At 41.7% G+C, this 17,123-nt stretch overlaps 1 protein-coding gene across 3 annotated transcripts in view; it reads right to left on the bottom strand.

The window, feature by feature from the left end:
- Positions 1 to 9,244: 9,244 nt before the first annotated feature.
- The window catches only part of csnk1a1 (casein kinase 1, alpha 1), a 28,305-nt gene continuing 20,426 nt past the window's right edge, over positions 9,245 to 17,123 (bottom strand). For 2 of the 3 annotated variants that reach the window (XM_023417795.2, XM_023417798.2), the window contains 6 exons: positions 15,906 to 16,045; positions 15,616 to 15,694; positions 15,358 to 15,432; positions 15,167 to 15,273; positions 14,437 to 14,585; positions 9,245 to 10,059 (listed from right to left, as the gene is read on the bottom strand). In XM_023417795.2, coding sequence (XP_023273563.1) covers positions 10,052 to 10,059; positions 14,437 to 14,585; positions 15,167 to 15,273; positions 15,358 to 15,432; positions 15,616 to 15,694; positions 15,906 to 16,045 — 558 coding nt within the window. In that variant the 3' untranslated portion in view covers positions 9,245 to 10,051. The remainder of the gene's footprint in view (positions 10,060 to 14,436; positions 14,586 to 15,166; positions 15,274 to 15,357; positions 15,433 to 15,615; positions 15,695 to 15,905; positions 16,046 to 17,123) is intronic. The other variant, XM_023417797.2, reaches the window with a different exon arrangement.

Here is a 17,123-nt window from a genome sequence, read left to right as displayed (position 1 = left end):
ATCTGCATTCTTTGGTTCTCAAAGTGAGATGTGTTGGATACAAGTGTAACAACACCATCTTGACAAAATGATCATGATTGTATTGATCACCTTCCTCCAGTATTTCTTTATTTTGTCACACTCCCAAATACAATCCATGAATGTTCCTTGAACCTCATTAAATTTAAAGCATATGTCAGATATATTACTATTTCATTTATTCAGTTTGACTGACTTTTCTGGTTGATGTGGACTTAGATAACCCCTGTACTCCACATCAACCAATTATATTGAAGTAGCTCTAAGTTAGTGTTGGCTGTTTTTGTGTCTGAGCCTCCTTACAGGCTATGTTCAAGTTATTCCTTGAAATGTCCTCCATGCATTACGTTTGGATGTTGAGGATTCATTTGAACCAGATGCAAGCCAGTTGTATATTAATGAGATCAAACCATTACCAATGCAGTTCTTGGTAGATATTTAAAGAAATGTTTTCTTGGAATGTTATATGTTAGAGAGATGTCCTCAAACGTCATTAGAACCTCTTCTCTGTAAAGGTCAGATACTTTACTTCCTGTCGTTGTCCATAGCTGGAATCCAGGGGAATTTGTTTTTTTTAATCACATTTATATTTAAAGCAAAAAACCTGGGCAGCAGTGTGAACACATGAATATCAACCACTCCCAGATCCTCTGGTTCAGTCACTGTGAACCTCCCAACATGAGACACACATCTGTGGTGTAAAAACCTTCACTCAGTCCATCAGATACGATGCAGTGTTATACTGTGAGTATATAAAATACTATTCATTTCCTTTGCTTGAATGATTTTGCTCCTTGACCAGATCTCACAGTCTGATCACATGATGAATCAGAGTGAATGGATGAACTGGTTCAGCAGCTGCTTCAGTGTCACTCTGCTGACATGTCCCCGGTTGGGCTGCATTCCACACGCTTCTTCTTCATGTTGCTGCACATGTACTGTATGCAAAAAAGGGTGTGGATCTGTCAGGTATGCGCTGAGTGGATCTTTGTATCGTTTCAGGGTCAGTGTGGAGATGTTTTCACCAAACATGGTCTAGAATATACAAAATAAATTAACTAGTAAATACATATAAGAAACAGATACAAGCTTCTCAGTCAATATCAATATAAGAGCCTCTATCTATAAACAGGCTCTCTGGTGATTTTACACTGAGCAAAGACCCATGGGATGTCATCTATAAAACTGTATTCCTGTAGCTTGATTCATACCCACTATAATAACAGCAAGTGCACATTTTAATATATTTGATATTTAAGATAATAAACACCGATCAGGAGTCAAAGGGATTATTAAACCAAGACCTCCACACATTCCCATCCAGTGTCTGTCTGTGCTTCCAGCATGATGATGATCCTTCATCAGTTTATTCTGTGACAACATCTATGTCATATCTTTATTAATTGATAATAATGAAATATTATGTTCTGCTAAGTTGTTCAGCTGGTTTATGTGACTTCTGAGATCTTGTCTGACCGTTGATGACCAGGTCTACATGAGTTAATTATTATAGTCAGAAGACGTGACTTCCTGTGTTCATAGGTTAGTGTTCTGAAGTGTTCCTCATCAATATACTGTACACATGTCAATATGATCAGAGCTGTAGCTTACACACACACACACACACACACACACACACACACACCCTGCTCTCTGTATTCAACAGAGCTGGATAGACAACTCTACGCATCAAAGAGTGTGTGTCAATGGAGGAGCTGTGTACAGGTAAAAGCATGTCCTACAGAGCGCACACACACACACACACACACACACACACACACACACGTCAGACACCTGAGGTGAAAAGTGTTGAAACACGGTGTGAAGATTTGTCAGAAAGGAGTGGCTGAGACACACAGTCTGTAGCTTCACACGCTCAATAACCTGTTAACACCTGCTTGTAATCACTCAGGACATGATGTGGAGCATAAGAAACCTTGTATTTCTTCATCAGTCTAATGGCGTCCTGACCACATGATCCAATATGTATTTTACTTCTGTTTTTGATATATTATATTACACAACTCAGAGTTCACAGTTAATGTGTGTACTACAGCTGCAGTTCTGACCCACATGTCTCTGTCTCCTGTGTTCAAACTCTGCAGCTCAGCGTAACAGTTACCATGTTTTTTCTTTTCCACTTACTCACCTGTTTTCATTTGTAATAATCACCTGGCTTCCTCCCACTCACACATCTGAACCCAGCTCCCTCATCACATGACCATCACACATTAGAGTTCATTAGAGTAATAATCCAAATAGCCTTTACCGGTCTAAGTGGGTTCAGTATCCACCACTGAAGGGAGGGATACTAGTCTTGCCACAGGTCTGATGTACAGCTTCCTTTTGATGTTGACCATTACTGCCTCTTCACTAGAAATGAGACGGGTTACCTCACCAATGGGCCACAGTCCTCTAGGCAACTGTGGATCCATCACCATAACTACCTCTGACTGTTAAACATGCGGTGTCTTTTTGCCTGTTCTGGCAGGCTTGAAGGCTGGGTAAGTAGTTTTTGATGAATCGTGTCCAGAAGTGGTCCACTAAGCTGTCTCCAACGTCTTCATCCAATAAGATCTTGGTCGGCATACACTGCCTGGGGAAGGGAAGCATCCCTCCGCCCCATGAAGAACTGGTATGGGATCACAGGGTCAGGATCGGCCAGATCTGATGACACATATCCAAGGGGTTTTGAGTTGAGAATGCCTTCAGTTTTTATCAGAACAGTGTTAAGCACCTCCTCCGTAACCATTTGTGCCCCCAGTGTTACTCGTAGTGCTGTTTTAATAGATCTCACCTCCCGCATTCCTCCAAAGTGGGGAACATGTGGAGAATTAAACCTGAACGGAATTTTCTCTTTTTCTAACAGCTCCTTTAGTGCTGGATTCAGAGCTGCACACACATCACTGAGTTCCTTAGCTCCTCCTATAAAGTTTGTCACACAGTCTGATAAGAGTTCAAATGGCTGACCGCTGCGTGCTGTGAAACAGCATAAGGCCAAAAGGAGGCTGTTGGTGTCCAGACTTGTCAGGGTTTCTATGTGGATACAGTGAGTTGTCTTTTGTCAGTCTTACAACCCACTTCTATTTGTAGTGGGCCAAAACAATTAGTTAGGTTGACTTGCCCCCTTGCCCCCTTGCAGAGTTAGACCAACTCTGCAAGGGGGCAAGTCAACCATTTTGGGGATCATTGGTTTACCTCTCCACTTTCTACATTCTGTACAGGTCCACTGTTGATGCTTAATGGCTTGCCGGCCTCCAGCTTCCTTAATAACCACCTCCACTTTTATCAGTTATTGGTGTTACTTCCACCCTTGAAGCCAGTTTCCTGACATGATCAATGATCAATGATAAATGATCAAAAGCTGCATAAAGCGTGTTGATATCTTTTTTGGTTTTCATCACTCAACACATAAACGAACTGAAGTGAACAACAGCTGGACCAATCTTCACAAAAGCAGCATGGATTCACAGAGGTTACTGAAATATACCCTGAATATTTCATTCAAATCTACCACTGGGGGGGTGCTACAAATATAATAAAAATGGGTGTGGCTTAACATACACCAGACTATAAATGAAAATAATATTTGTCCAATCGTTACAAAATGTGCACAATGTTGCCCCGAGTGTGTAAAACTGTTTTGAAATTGCTCAATAGGGGGCGTCGCCAGCTCCAAACACGTGCATGAGCCTGGTGCAAATAGAGACGGACGGACAACCCGAAAACATAGTAAGTGGTTAGAAACACAAACCCATAAAAAGACCAACAAATGTGGGCTAGATCTTTATTTAGATTTAAGTTTATTTGTCATTTTCTTTATGCATCAGCAAACAAAAAAAAGAAAACAAAATGGCTTCTCTCCCAGGAGACAGCAGAGAGGATAAAAAGAGTCTTAGTGCTTCCTGACTTCACTTCGTCTCAGACCAAAATCAGTCACAGAGAGACGCCTCAGTACCGTTTAGTTTCATTACAAACAGCTGCTCCCTGTAGCTTTTATCAAACAGGGTGAAATGAATCCACATTTAGTGCTGTAGTGAATAAACAATTCAACAGAGACTCAGTGGTGAGTTGCTGCAAACAGTGCAGCTCTGTGGCTCAGAGGTCAGAGGTCAGTGTAGGAGAGACACCACAGTGTTGCTTTGAGTCTGAACATGAGAATAAAGACAGGAAACAGAGAGAACATCACTCATCATTTAATCATCTGGACAGATCTAACCTTGGATATCAGTCAGTATGTTTACATTTTACTTGAATATAAATGTATTGAAATTGCTGTGCCGTCACATAATACTTAGATAAAGCTGGATGAACATGATCTTGTAAAGATGTTAATGATTCACTGACCAATTGATCCCTCAATGAATTTCATCAGACATTGTGGTGATATTGAAAAAAGATGAAGTGGTGTCTTCAGTGTGGACTTGTCACCACTTGGCTGCACTGAGTAGCAGAGATCAGAGGTCTGAGATGGGAACAGAAACTATAGCTGTGTGGTGTTATTTACCTTGACAAGTTTCGATACAACGGTAATGTAGTTCACACCTGGTGCACCTCTTCATCTTACCACTTCACTGTGACTGCTGCCACTTCTGCCACACCTCCCCTGAAGTTCTACCCCTCAGCAGGGACCGTGTGGACCTGCTCATGTCCTTACACGAGGGTCGGCCTGAGAGCCCGGCAGGTTCAGTCTCATTAACTGTGTCCCCCGCGCAAGAGCACAAACAGCACAGTGCAGGTTCAGCATCGTTTATTTAGACTTGATATATTTTTAGATGAATATCACCTGATTAACATGTTTAAATAAACTCACTCACTGCTGCCACAGTTGAAGTAGACCTTGTCCTGGGAGAGCTGCAAACTAATGCTGGCACAAAGTGAACAAACACTTTCTCCTGGTACTTTGGACGGGTTCTATAAATAAGTTTACACTGGTACATGACAGGAAATAGTCATATAGCTGCATGTTAAGTCTGATACTAGCAGAGGCCAGCACCTTTTCCCGCCTACACTGATTTTATGCTGGCAGCCATATGAATGTATTTGCTCATGTACCAGAATCGAACGTGAACTCAGGGCCTCTGGATATTCCTCCTGGTTATTGCTTCCTGCGGATGTTACTCCTGAGGTCTGTACTACGAAGCAGGATCTGAGGTTATCGAGGTAACTTCAGGTTTAACTCTGGGTTTTCAGTCCTACAACGGTGGTTAACTTCTTACCGGGTTAAATCACCATGGTAACTGATTCTGAACTCCTAACCTCCTTCAGAGGATCGGATCAAAACCTGTCAACAGCCAAACTACTGACCAATCAAATCACTGGAAAAACTGAGTCATCATTCCTACAGGATCCTGACAGGGACAAAAGAGTTTACAATAAAGTGATCAGTAATAAAGATCAGTACATATTTGTATAGATCAGTGGATGTGTTGCTGTTTCCATGTGTCACTCTGGTTTTAAAACAGAGCCTCTAACAAACAGAGGAGAGTTTATCACTAAATAACTACATAATAACTATTGTAGCTTCATTTGACCTGAACACAGACTCTTTAATGGACAGGATTCCTGACAGTGATGAAGCTTTTACTCTCTTCTTCATCACTGCAGCTCAGAACAACATGAGGAGGAATCAAAACCAAACCAACAATGATCCACACACTGTTCACTGTTTCCATGGTTCTAAATGAAGATTTCAGTCAGACTGACTCTTTTCTTTCTCTCCTCTCTGCAGCAGAAACAGTCTGACATGAACTTTAACTGCTTGATCTGCTTCACATGTTCATAACAGTTTGTTCATCATCAGACAAAAGAGGGAAAAACTCTTTAATACTATTAATACTTTATACATGGTTCTGATGATGTTACTTATAATTAACAACTCTATCTCTTTCACATGAACCAGCTCGTACCTGGACAGGTGAACTCTTACTGAGCCAGTTGATAACCAGCTTTGTAGTACAGGATATCCACAATGGTCCATGTTAGGTTCAGTTAACCCAGATAACCATTAGTTATCTTGGATATGTTGAACTTGCTTCATAGTACAGGCCTCTGGTTCCGGTTTCTGTGGATGTTACTCCTGGTTCCTGCTGCCTACATTTAGATTTATCTACTTTATAATTTCTGGTATGTTACTGTTACGACCCCAGTGGTGTTGTCTGGTGCTCTCTCTGTCCCTCAAGGTATCGCTCCTCCTCCAAATGGGGGAGGTGGGCTGGATGTAGCTGCATCCACTTGCTAATTAGTGGGAGATGTCCTAGTGGAGAGTGGGAGCTGAGTCGAGGCCAGTGGCCCAGGGTGTGACAGTGATATCGCTGGGTGTCTTGCAGTAAAGGAGGGTGCTTGTTGTCCTGATTACCTGTGTCTTCTTTTGTTCTTTGATTCCTTAAGTGTTGTAAATATCCTGGTTGTTCATTGTTTCTCAGTTATTTGCAACGAGCGCTTGTAGTGACCTTTTTCAGTGATTTAGCTGTGTTTGAGTTTAATAATAAAAGTCATTGGTTTTTCCCTCACACATTGTTCTACTTCCTGATCTTTTATTTTTACATTTGTTACTTCCCCTCATTCCCTGGTCCCATGGGGGAACATAGGTTATTTTTTATTTCTTCTACTGTCATGATACAACATACATTCAAGTTGGTAGAGTTTTATTTATTTACTGTAAAACATCAACACAATGATCTTAGTTAAATAAAAATACTTGTTGATTTCATAAGTTCTCAGCTCTAAGTCGCCTGCAGCTTCATGTTCTGGGAAGATTATGATTCATTCCGTTTTACTTTCACTCAATACCAGCACATCATGTTAGTGTGCCCCTCAGTCTGTGGCCTGAAAGGTGCACAGCACCCCTCGATAGATCTAGAGGTCCAGACCCAGGTACCTTGAGGGGAAAAACCACTTCAACATCCTGGTCCACCAGGATCCTCCAGGAAGAGCAACAAAGAGCTGAGTCATGTTGTCAAATCCAGGCTCACCTCTGTTTCTGTACAGTAAGTCAATACAATATCTAAATCAGCCTCTTTCAGTCTTACTGTTATGTTGTGAGCACAGAAAAAAAACTACAGCTCACATGAAACTGAAATATTTATATCACTGTAACGTGGTTTCTTCACACGTCTGTAATGACAACTGTCCCACATGACGTGAGCCACAGAATGTAGTGAAGAGTCCGCAATACTACAAAACTGCATTTGTAGTTATCAGTGCATGTGTATACATGCACACACAGAGAAGTTCGTTTCACTTTCGCTCTCTATTCACGAGTGAAGAAACTGCTCGAAAGTTAGTCTTTCACATTTTTGTCCAACATGTGATTCACCTTGTGTAGTTTGTGCTCATTTGTTGAAAAGCTGAGTTAGTGCCTTACTGCGGTGTAGTGTGTGAACTCATCCTGAGCAGCAGCAGTGTAAGACTCTCCACTGTTTACCATCATTCAGGCAGAGCAACTGACCCAGTCTGACTGTAACAGTAAACGAGAAATGTTTAACATATTCTGGAGCTACAGTTACAATTAGTTTGTATACATGTACAAAAATACAAATGTACTAGTCAGATATTTTACACACAATAGAATGGACATTCAGGAAAGTGGGGAATCTGGAACATGTCCCAAAAGCCTGCAAGTGAAGAATTATATCTGTTTTGGATCATCAGAATCGCAGCTCAAGCAAATAAAGGGCTGGAAAAAACTGGAACCTCTCCGGCTGAACAACAAACAGTAGAAGATATATAATATGATTATAAACTTACAAAATCAATAACAAAAAAGAAGCTAGAAAAAAGACAGGCCCTCTTCAAATTAAGCAAATGTAGTTGACTAATTATACTTGATACAGATGTCAATGAAACATCAGATGGATCGTGCTTGAGAAGATGATTTAAGTAGTATAAATGAAACTGTAGTAGCAGGTCTACTTCTAAAATAAAATATCAAATCCTTTTATTGATTACAAACAGTTTTTCTTTTTGTATACGTGTGTGTATATATATATATATATATATACCCTGCTCAAAAAAAAGAAGGGAATACTTAATCATCACAGTATAACACCAAGTCAGTTACACTTCAGGGATATCAATCCGTCCATTTAGGAAGCAAAAGTGATTGTGAATCAGTTTCAGCTGCTTTGGTGCAAATGAACGTGACAACAGGTGCAATGAGGCAAAAGCAAGACAACCCCCAAAGGGAACGGTTCTACATGTGGTGGCCACAGACAGGCGCTCTCTCCTGATCCTTCCCGACTGATTCTTCTCTAGGTTTGTGTTTTGTTGGTGTCCTTGTCACTACTGGTATCATGAGGTGGTACCTGCAGGTCAATCGGGTTGCAAGAAGGTTTGCTGCGTCTCTCTCACAGTCTCAAGAGCATGGAGGAGATACCAGGAGACCGGCCGTTACACGAGGAGATCTGGACAGGGCTGTAGAAGGGCATCAACCCAGCAGCAGGACCGGTACCTGCTCCTTTGTGAGAGGAGCAACAGGAGGAGCACTGCCAGAGCCCTACAACAGGACCTCCAGCAGGATACTGGTGTTCATGTTTCTGACCAAACTATCAGAAACAGACTCCATGAGGGCGGCATGAGGCCCCACGTCCTCTAGTGGGACCTGTGCTCACAGCCCAGCACCCTGCAGCTCGATTGGCATTTGTCAAAGAACACCAGAACTGGCAGGTTCACCATTGGCGCCATGTTCTCTTCACAGATGAGAGCAGGTTCACACTGAGCACATGTGACAGGCGTCAAAGAGTCTGGAGACACCGTGGTGAACGTTATGCTGCCTGTAACATCATCCATCATGACCGGCTGGCAGTGGGTCAGTGATGGTCTGGGGAGGCATATGCTTGGAGGGTCACACAGACCTCCATGTCACAGCCAGCAGTACCCTGACTGCTGTTAGGTAACGGGATGAAATCCTCAGAGCGATTGTCAGACCTGACGCTGGTGCAGTGGCCCTGGGTTCCTCCTGGTGCAGGACAATGCCCGGCCTCATGTGGCCAGAGTGTGTGGGCAGGAGATCCCTGCAGGACACCATCTCCCAACTCATCAGGAGCATGCCCAGATGTTGTCAGAGTGTATACAGGCACACGGGGGCCATACACACTACTGAGTCACATTATGAGTGTTGTGTTGTTAAAGCCATGTGTGCAACATGAAAAGATCAATCCGCTGTGGAGAGAGATCAGACACAATGGTGCAGGTGTTTGTAATGACTTGTGCCTGGGAGTCTGAGTTATGTAAGGTTTTTATTGGTATTTTTGGAGAAGACCATAGGTTTTACAACAGATTTAATAATAATTCAGAGCTCTAAAGAAAGAGGGAGAGAGCCAGAGTATCATTCTACCATTGACTGTTGCCATCAGCTGCTTATATTGTCAACAGGCAAACTCCTAATCACCATAGGAAAACAAAAAGAAAACAAGAAAAAAAAAAAACATTTTGATTTTTTAAGTAAATAACATCCAGGGTTGCATCATTCAGTTATTTGAGAAAGAAAAAGGGAGAACAGTTCTCAGGTTTACATGTTTTAACATTTGCTTGGTAAAAGGAGGGAGTGAAATAATTAAGGAGTGAAGAGGGAAAGATGCTGAGATGTTTCCACTGGGGGAGAAACGGAGGGTCAGCTGACTATCTTCTTAACTTCAGTTTCCAGAGAAACCTTACAAAAAGTCAACACTGAAAGGAGGACAGACGGAGGGAAAGATGGATGGGGCAGGGGCGTGTGTGTGCGTATCTGTGTGTGTGTGTGTGTGAGTGCGTGTGTGCATGTGTGCGTGTATGTGTGGGGTGGGGTAGGGGGCTACAGCCTCCACATCCAAAAAACCTTTTTCTTTCGGAGTGGAGAGTTTTATTATATATACATATGAATATATAGATAACACAGCTGACAAAGGCGTGTAAATCTATACATTTCCATTACATAGATAGTTATTATGGAAGGAGAGACACAGACTTTCTGTTTGTCGCTTGTCCAGGAAGAGAGAGACTTGTTGGCCCTGGTCACCAACGCTTCTGCAGCTCGGCTCTGGGCAGAGAGCTCTCAGAAACCTACAGACACACAGAGACACAGCAGCAGTGTTAGCTCAGTGGGAACACACACACACACAGTGAACAACCTCAGGAGCAGGTTAGAGGTCTGACAGCAGCAGGTCAGAACTGAAGACCAGCACAGAACAGGGAGGAAGGTCAGGAACAGGCTCCTGAAAAGGTGAGAACATCATGACACAGGCAGTTATGTTCCGCAGTCCAGTGTCATAAAAAACATTCAAATATGTCCTACAGTAGTTTACCTACGAGTTTAAGACAACATGTCAGGACTTTTTCTTGTTTGTGCTTCATTTATCCCAGTGATTTTTACAGAGGGAGGCCCTGACATGAAGGCAGCTGAACCTGTGCTGTCTGCACCCCTCACTCAGCTCCTCATCATAGAGAACAGTCTCAGCCACACTGCACAGAGATGTCACCACACACACACACACACACACACACACCCACCCACACCCACACCCACACCCACACCCACACCCACACCCACACCCACACCCACACACACACCTCCTGTCGTTCAGTGTCTGCATTCATGAGCCACATGGAGTTATGTATACAGCACGTTTCCCACAGAATCAAACTGTATTTGTGGCGGTGTGGTGTCATAGCAACGTCACTGTTAAGTCCTGTTTGACTGAGAAAAATAAAATTCAACTCAGTGTTGTTTCAGTTTCTGAGGGAAGACAAAGCTGCTGCTGTGACTCATGCAGGCTGCTTCAGTAGTTATATTATAGAGAGTCTGATTTTACCCTGTCTGAATGAGCTCTGTGTCTTTGTATAAACTATGTTTCATTTGTAAAGAGTCTCTCTTGAAAAAAGATGAGTATAAGAGAAGTATTTAAGCTTCAATAAAAGAATAAAGCATCTGTTATGTCTGATCAGTGACTGACCTGCTGAAGCCTTGACTGAACACCACCAGTGACAGAGCAACCTGTCACAGCGAAGTGCTGCACAAACCAATGACTTACAATTACGGTGGCCGAGGCACCAAACAGCAAGATTTGACAAAACAACAAAACCAAGAGGAAAGATTTCACTGAACAGGAGGTGGAGAAACAATTCTTGTTTGTGATTGGACATAATTTCATCAAGATCGCCAAGCAAGGTGGAGGTGAACATCTCTAGCTACACTGTCTGACCATGGTGCATTGTGGGACATTTCTTTCTTTTCTCTGATTTATTCACAACAACTGAGCACAGCTACTGACACTGTGGCATAAGCTGGAGGAGGAGGAGCCACCTGGCACACTGAAGAATATATGTCACCTCCATCAAAGGAAGACTGGCTGAAGATGTCAGAGGGACAATTGACTTACATCACGACATTGTAACACAGGCACCAGCTTCATTTGGATCCTAATATAATTATAAAAAGGTCCTTTTTCCCTGTGTTACTGGCAATGATAGGTGGTGATTACATGTCTGTGGATGCGTCAGAGGAAAGGCGTGGCCTTCAACACTCCTTCTGTGGCCAAACCCTCGACCAAACCTTTCTGATGAGAAGCAGACGTTCAGCTCCAGCCGGTCTCCAGCTCGTCTGTTGGTGAAACTACTCAACCGCAGACAGTTGGTGAACTCGTCTGTGTTGTCTGCAGAGTGAAACTCTGAATCTCTGCTGGTTTGTTGTCATGTTTTCAAACATTTAAATTCGTCCAATATTAATATATTTATTTATTTAATTTCTGTGTGTTTTTTTCACTATTTAGTTTTATTTCTTTCAATATGTATTTAAGTTAAATACCACTTTTCTCTCTGGTCCATGTGTTTGAGAATCATGATAATTACTTGTATTGATACATTACATCTGTATGTTATAACAACATGTCATTGACATTCTGAGCCTCGTTTCAGTTGGATTAATGTAAATTGAACTGCCACACAGACTGGGGTCATCATACAACTGCACACTGGATATAAACATACACAAATATGGCGGACACTCTCTTTTCACTATATTTCACTATGTTGAGATAAAAACCTCCCGTTGTCCTGGGGGCCAGTGAAAACAGGATGTAAATTAATTCTGGGACATGAGATATTTTATTTATCTTGCAGGTCATTTTGAATGATTTTAATAATAAAAACAAAGACTTTAAATTCAGGGCAGTCCACATTCACTTCAGGACAATTCTGGGAGGATGAAGGTGAAGATAGTTAAGAGCCCTGGTTGTTGATTGACGATTAAAAGTTAAAGGGACCATCTCCTGTCTTTACTGCGGTAAAGCTGCAGTGGACAGCTGGAAAGTTTGCGTTGAGAGCTATAGCTGCCCTTCCTCTCCTTGTTGCCATTGGCAACATGTCTGCCTCTGTGAAGATAATAGAGCCAGTGCCCACTCTGTGAAAACACACAGTGTGTGTGTTTTGGTGGGAAACAACTGAAAACATAACTTGTTTGAGAAAAACTCCAAAGAGCACCTGTTTGAGTTTTCTCAAACAAGTTATGTTTCTGTGTTTTGGTTTTATTATTTTTCTGTTTGGTTGTTTACCTGAGCTTTAGAAACTACGAAACTCTGTTGGAGGCGTTTTGCAGGTCTTTAATGCTCCACATAAGGCACATTAACAGAAAGGATATGCGGTAGTTGACAGATCCACTGGTTAAAGAGTGACTTGTCTGACCATGTGACCGGACCCACAGCTTCATCGGTTCTACTAAAGATGGGCACACTATGTAGTGCTACTGAGGTCCTCAAAAATTCATGTAATTAATGAGCAACTTGAAAATCAAAGTAGGTGTGAAACAGCAACTGTGGAAGAAACTAAATCTTTTATTTAGTTCTTCATGTTAGATTAGATTAGATTAGATTAGATTAATTTTACTAATCCCACAACTGGGGAATTCGTTTACCACAGCAGAAAAATAAACACCTATAGAATAAACATCTATGGAAATATACAACAAAAATATACCAAATATACACTAATAAATACAATATGTTAGTCTGTGTAATTCATGGAGCCATCTAATGAAAAAGAACAGGGAGTTGTGTCAGTGTTTCTGTGGTTGCTATAACAGAGTGAACTCAGCCCGCGTCTTGGGTCAAGTGCTGGTAACACAAATTAAGATTTTTATTTACCTCTATTTATCTGAAAATATCCCGATTTATATCCCGTCAGACAAGTTCACCTGTGTTTATGCTGATGTAACTGACAGCAGCTAATTCATACTTTTCTAAATAAGATCACAGCAGTGTTATTTGGAGCCTGTGTGGTGCATCTTGAAGGACCTGGCCTTAGTCCACATTTCACTTTTACTGTCAAATTCTGATGTGGCAAATCTACACTAACCACAGCTCCTCACACATGGTCACATGACCTACTGACATAATAGTGAGACAAAATTAGATATCTGATTAGTTTCCCTCTTTTTTCTTCCCCTTTTTTAATTTAACTCATATTTTACCAACATTTGCTTTATACATTTAGAAATGTTGATTTTTTTTTATAAAACAGCTGTTAGACTTAGCAACACTCCAGTTGTATGAGACAGTGATATGTGGGTAGAGACTGAGAATCCTACTCATGTTAAACTGAACACAGTGTGAAGAGATGAAGATACCTGGTTGCATCAGCAGGATATTGCTGTTTGTCATTCATTCATGTTACATGGCCTCTTCAAAACTTGTTTCACTTCTAGTTGCCTCATCTATTTATCTGTCAGAATTTGTGTTTGAAATCTTTCTGAGCCAATTACACAGCAGCTCTTTGCCCTCTGTATTTTCCATCTTACTGTTTTCCAACTTCTGCATAAGTTGACATCACATGATTTTATTCCAGCCCAAAGGGACCAATATTCCTCAGACTGTTGTTCCTAATGAGCCGCACCTGGTCTCTGTCAGCTCGACACCAGGTGTAGGTCATTAATGTCGGAGTCAAACAGCACGAGAAACAAGTGTTAAGTAAGAAGGGAAAACAAACATTATCTTGTTTGTAGAGGGAATGTTAATAGAGGCTGCAGAAGAGTCAGAGGAGTGATGAGAGCGAGTTGAGACAGTGTCACAGTGGAGAGAGTCTGTTGTCCAGCCCCAACAAAGGAACAGAATAGCATGGCAGCAAAGTTAGTAGTCAAATTCCCCAAGGACGTCTTTGCTTCTGCAAGACAGACCAATTGTATCTAATTCTTTTCTTTTGAATTTCTGTTCTTTTAGGGTGCCTCCTCAAACTTACAATGCTGTTTGGCTTCATCATTCCAACAGGAATCATACGATTTTATTTTTTCTTTTCATTTCCAATTTAGTGTTTTTGTTCCTTTAATAAAAAGGACCACTGGGGTGTAGGTTAGGGAATAAAACAATATCTAATAGTCCTAAATACAATACTGAATGAATATATGAGCAATTGGTGTCTGTAAAAAACGTCGCTTGGCTGTTTGCTACTAACCTTTCATGTTAGGCTTGGGTTTGTCAGTTTGCTTGCCTGTGGGGGTTTGTGCCTGCTGGCCCTGGCCCCCGGAGGAGGCCCCCTGCTGGGCTGCTTTCTGTTTCAGCATGGTCCAGTCAAATGTGTAGTCATACTGGTGGTTCAGAGTCCTGAAACACACAGAAACAGGTTATCAGTATATTCCTAACAATCGGCAGGTTATAGAAGGACAGTAGGAGGATTGAAAAGAAGGAATGAAAACAACAGCAGACAGAAAGAAGTAAGAGCTAGAGACAGAAGGAAGCAAAGTAGAAATCATAGTAGGAGGAAAAGAAACTTATACAGTACAAATCACTTCATGCAGCTTGATTTGTTCATGTTTTTATAGTCAAAGAACAGAAGTGATCAAAAAGAAAAACAGTGACAAAAAAGAGAAATTAGTGCTTTCAGGAGTAGTTTTTACCAACTCTAATAAAAGGCTGTAAAAAGTAATGAAACAAGCGTACATGTCAGAACCTACTGGAAGCATATCAGCAGCTGATGTAGATAACAGCTGTTCATCAACATAAACTTCTCTACAGTCTAAAGCCATTTGTCAAACTTGTGGATATCACATTAATTAGCTGAAATCCTTAGCCACAGCAGCGGCTAGCAAGTGAGGACCGAAGCTAATAACTGATCCACTCTGAAAATTCGTCCTCAGATTCAGTCCAGTACAGAAGAAAGACCTGAATCAACACTGTGTGTTTACCTGAAGAGGATGCGGAACAGTTGGCGCAGGTACATGTAGTCTGGAGCCTCCTCAAAGCGCAAGCCGCGGCAGTAGTTCAGATACATGGCAAACTCTGCTGGGAAACCCTGAAACATGCATTCATACCACTGAGTCGAGTGGATGTGGAGTAAGACGAGCTGCACCAGTGATCCAGTTTAATGTGCTCTTACCTTACAAAGGACCTCAACAGGGGTGGACATCTTTTTCTCTGAGATCTTCTCATATTTCTGCTTCTTCGTGGCCGCCTTCAAACACACAGAACCATTACCAAAGCTGCTGGTAACACACCAACACAACACTCAAACCTCTTTACAGACCCTCTGATATTGACGCTGGTCATTAATGCTTATATACTGCTTATTAAGCATAAATAAACAGTTCAAGAGTAGAGATGGGCAAAGACCATTCAGTCAGTTTTGCTTTCATACCTTTAGTCCCTGCCACGGCAGACTGGTTCTGTTGAAGTACATCAGCACGTAGCCTAGTGACTCCATGTCATCACGGCGACTGGAGACGACAACAATGTTATTTGTTGAATACAGAAACTGAGCATCATATCTTCTGACACATCAAAGAATAACGCAGAGTAGATATTTCATTTGTTAGTGTCATGGAAACCGGAAAAAACAGAGCAACATTTCAATTCCTCGCTTGATTTCTAGAAACATTGTTGATTCAAAGTCGCCTTTGAGAACAGATATGAAATGTGTGCACGGACCTCTGTTCAATGCCCAGGTGTGCATTGATGGAGGCATAACGTGCTGTGCCAGTCAGGTTCTTGTCTTCTCTGTAGGGGATGTGCTGTCGTGTTCGGTTGTCTCGGTACTTCTTCGCCAAACCAAAGTCAATAAGGAACAACTGATGGAGAGGGAGACAACACATGGAGGTTATCTGTCAGTGACACCCCAGAGAACAGGGACAACAAGCCACAGTTCATCAGAAATGAATGAATGAACTAAAACTTCTCTTCACTTCAAACTGAAAATGTGATGAATCAAAAACAGGTATGCAGTGATTGAGCCAATCCTTGTGACAACAGTAACGTGTAGAGGAGAAAAGGTGTCATGGCAACAGCTACGTCCCTAAAACATGAAGTCAGCCCTCAGAGCTTGAGTGTAGCAGCAGTTCTGACACCTTGATAATGCTAACCCACTTCCAGATGTGACCATAACAGCTGCAGGTGTTAACTTAACTTAATTCATGTACAATATGATGCACTGTTCTAATCATTGAAGCAGAGAGGAATACAAACTCAAGTTATCATCACTCCATTAGAGCACATCATCTTTAGGCGGTAAGACTACACTGAGTCAAAGGCCTTTATTAAATGGCTGAAAAAACTAGAGGCTACAAAAGATGGGAGCACAGTGAACACTATGCTGTATGGCTGACTGAGTGGCTCACTGTCCAGTTAGGCAGCTGCTTCCCTGAAGCTGTGCCGTTTGTTAGACCCTCTGATACTACTGCCACTTCTTCACAGAGATTTTGGAAAGGCTGTGTATGTGGAGAACTGGGGCCAGTTTCACAAAGATATTTCAGACTGGTCTGAAGTGTTGGGCCAGTCTTAATGTTGCTCATAGATCAGTCTGATGTTTGTCAGACTGTTTCACAAAAATAAAAACTGAGTAATTTTAAGCCAAAAACATTAGACACCTTGCCCAAGGTTAACTCAGACCTAAGATCAATGTTACCATGGTAATCAGTGACACCTGCGCTGACCCAACAGGAAAACATGGCTGATATGTGGTTTGCTCACATTGTTAAGGAGAGAGCAATGAGATGGGAATGTTTTAGAGACCAAGATTTTTCTTTTATTGTTTCACTCTCACTGAATTTCCCAAGTAAAACATCCTTGTAACTGTTGAATTCTTCCAAAAGACAAACATTTTCTGCCGGATGCAGTTCCTCAGTCTGCAATTTTTTTATGTCGAAAAAA

The sequence above is a fragment of the Seriola lalandi genome, unplaced genomic scaffold, assembly GCF_002814215.2.
Source record: "Seriola lalandi dorsalis isolate HSWRI2012SDOR001 ecotype SW California unplaced genomic scaffold, Sedor1 jcf7180002054578, whole genome shotgun sequence".
Lineage (NCBI taxonomy): Eukaryota > Metazoa > Chordata > Actinopteri > Carangiformes > Carangidae > Seriola > Seriola lalandi.
This window is presented reverse-complemented; position numbering and strand designations above follow the sequence as displayed.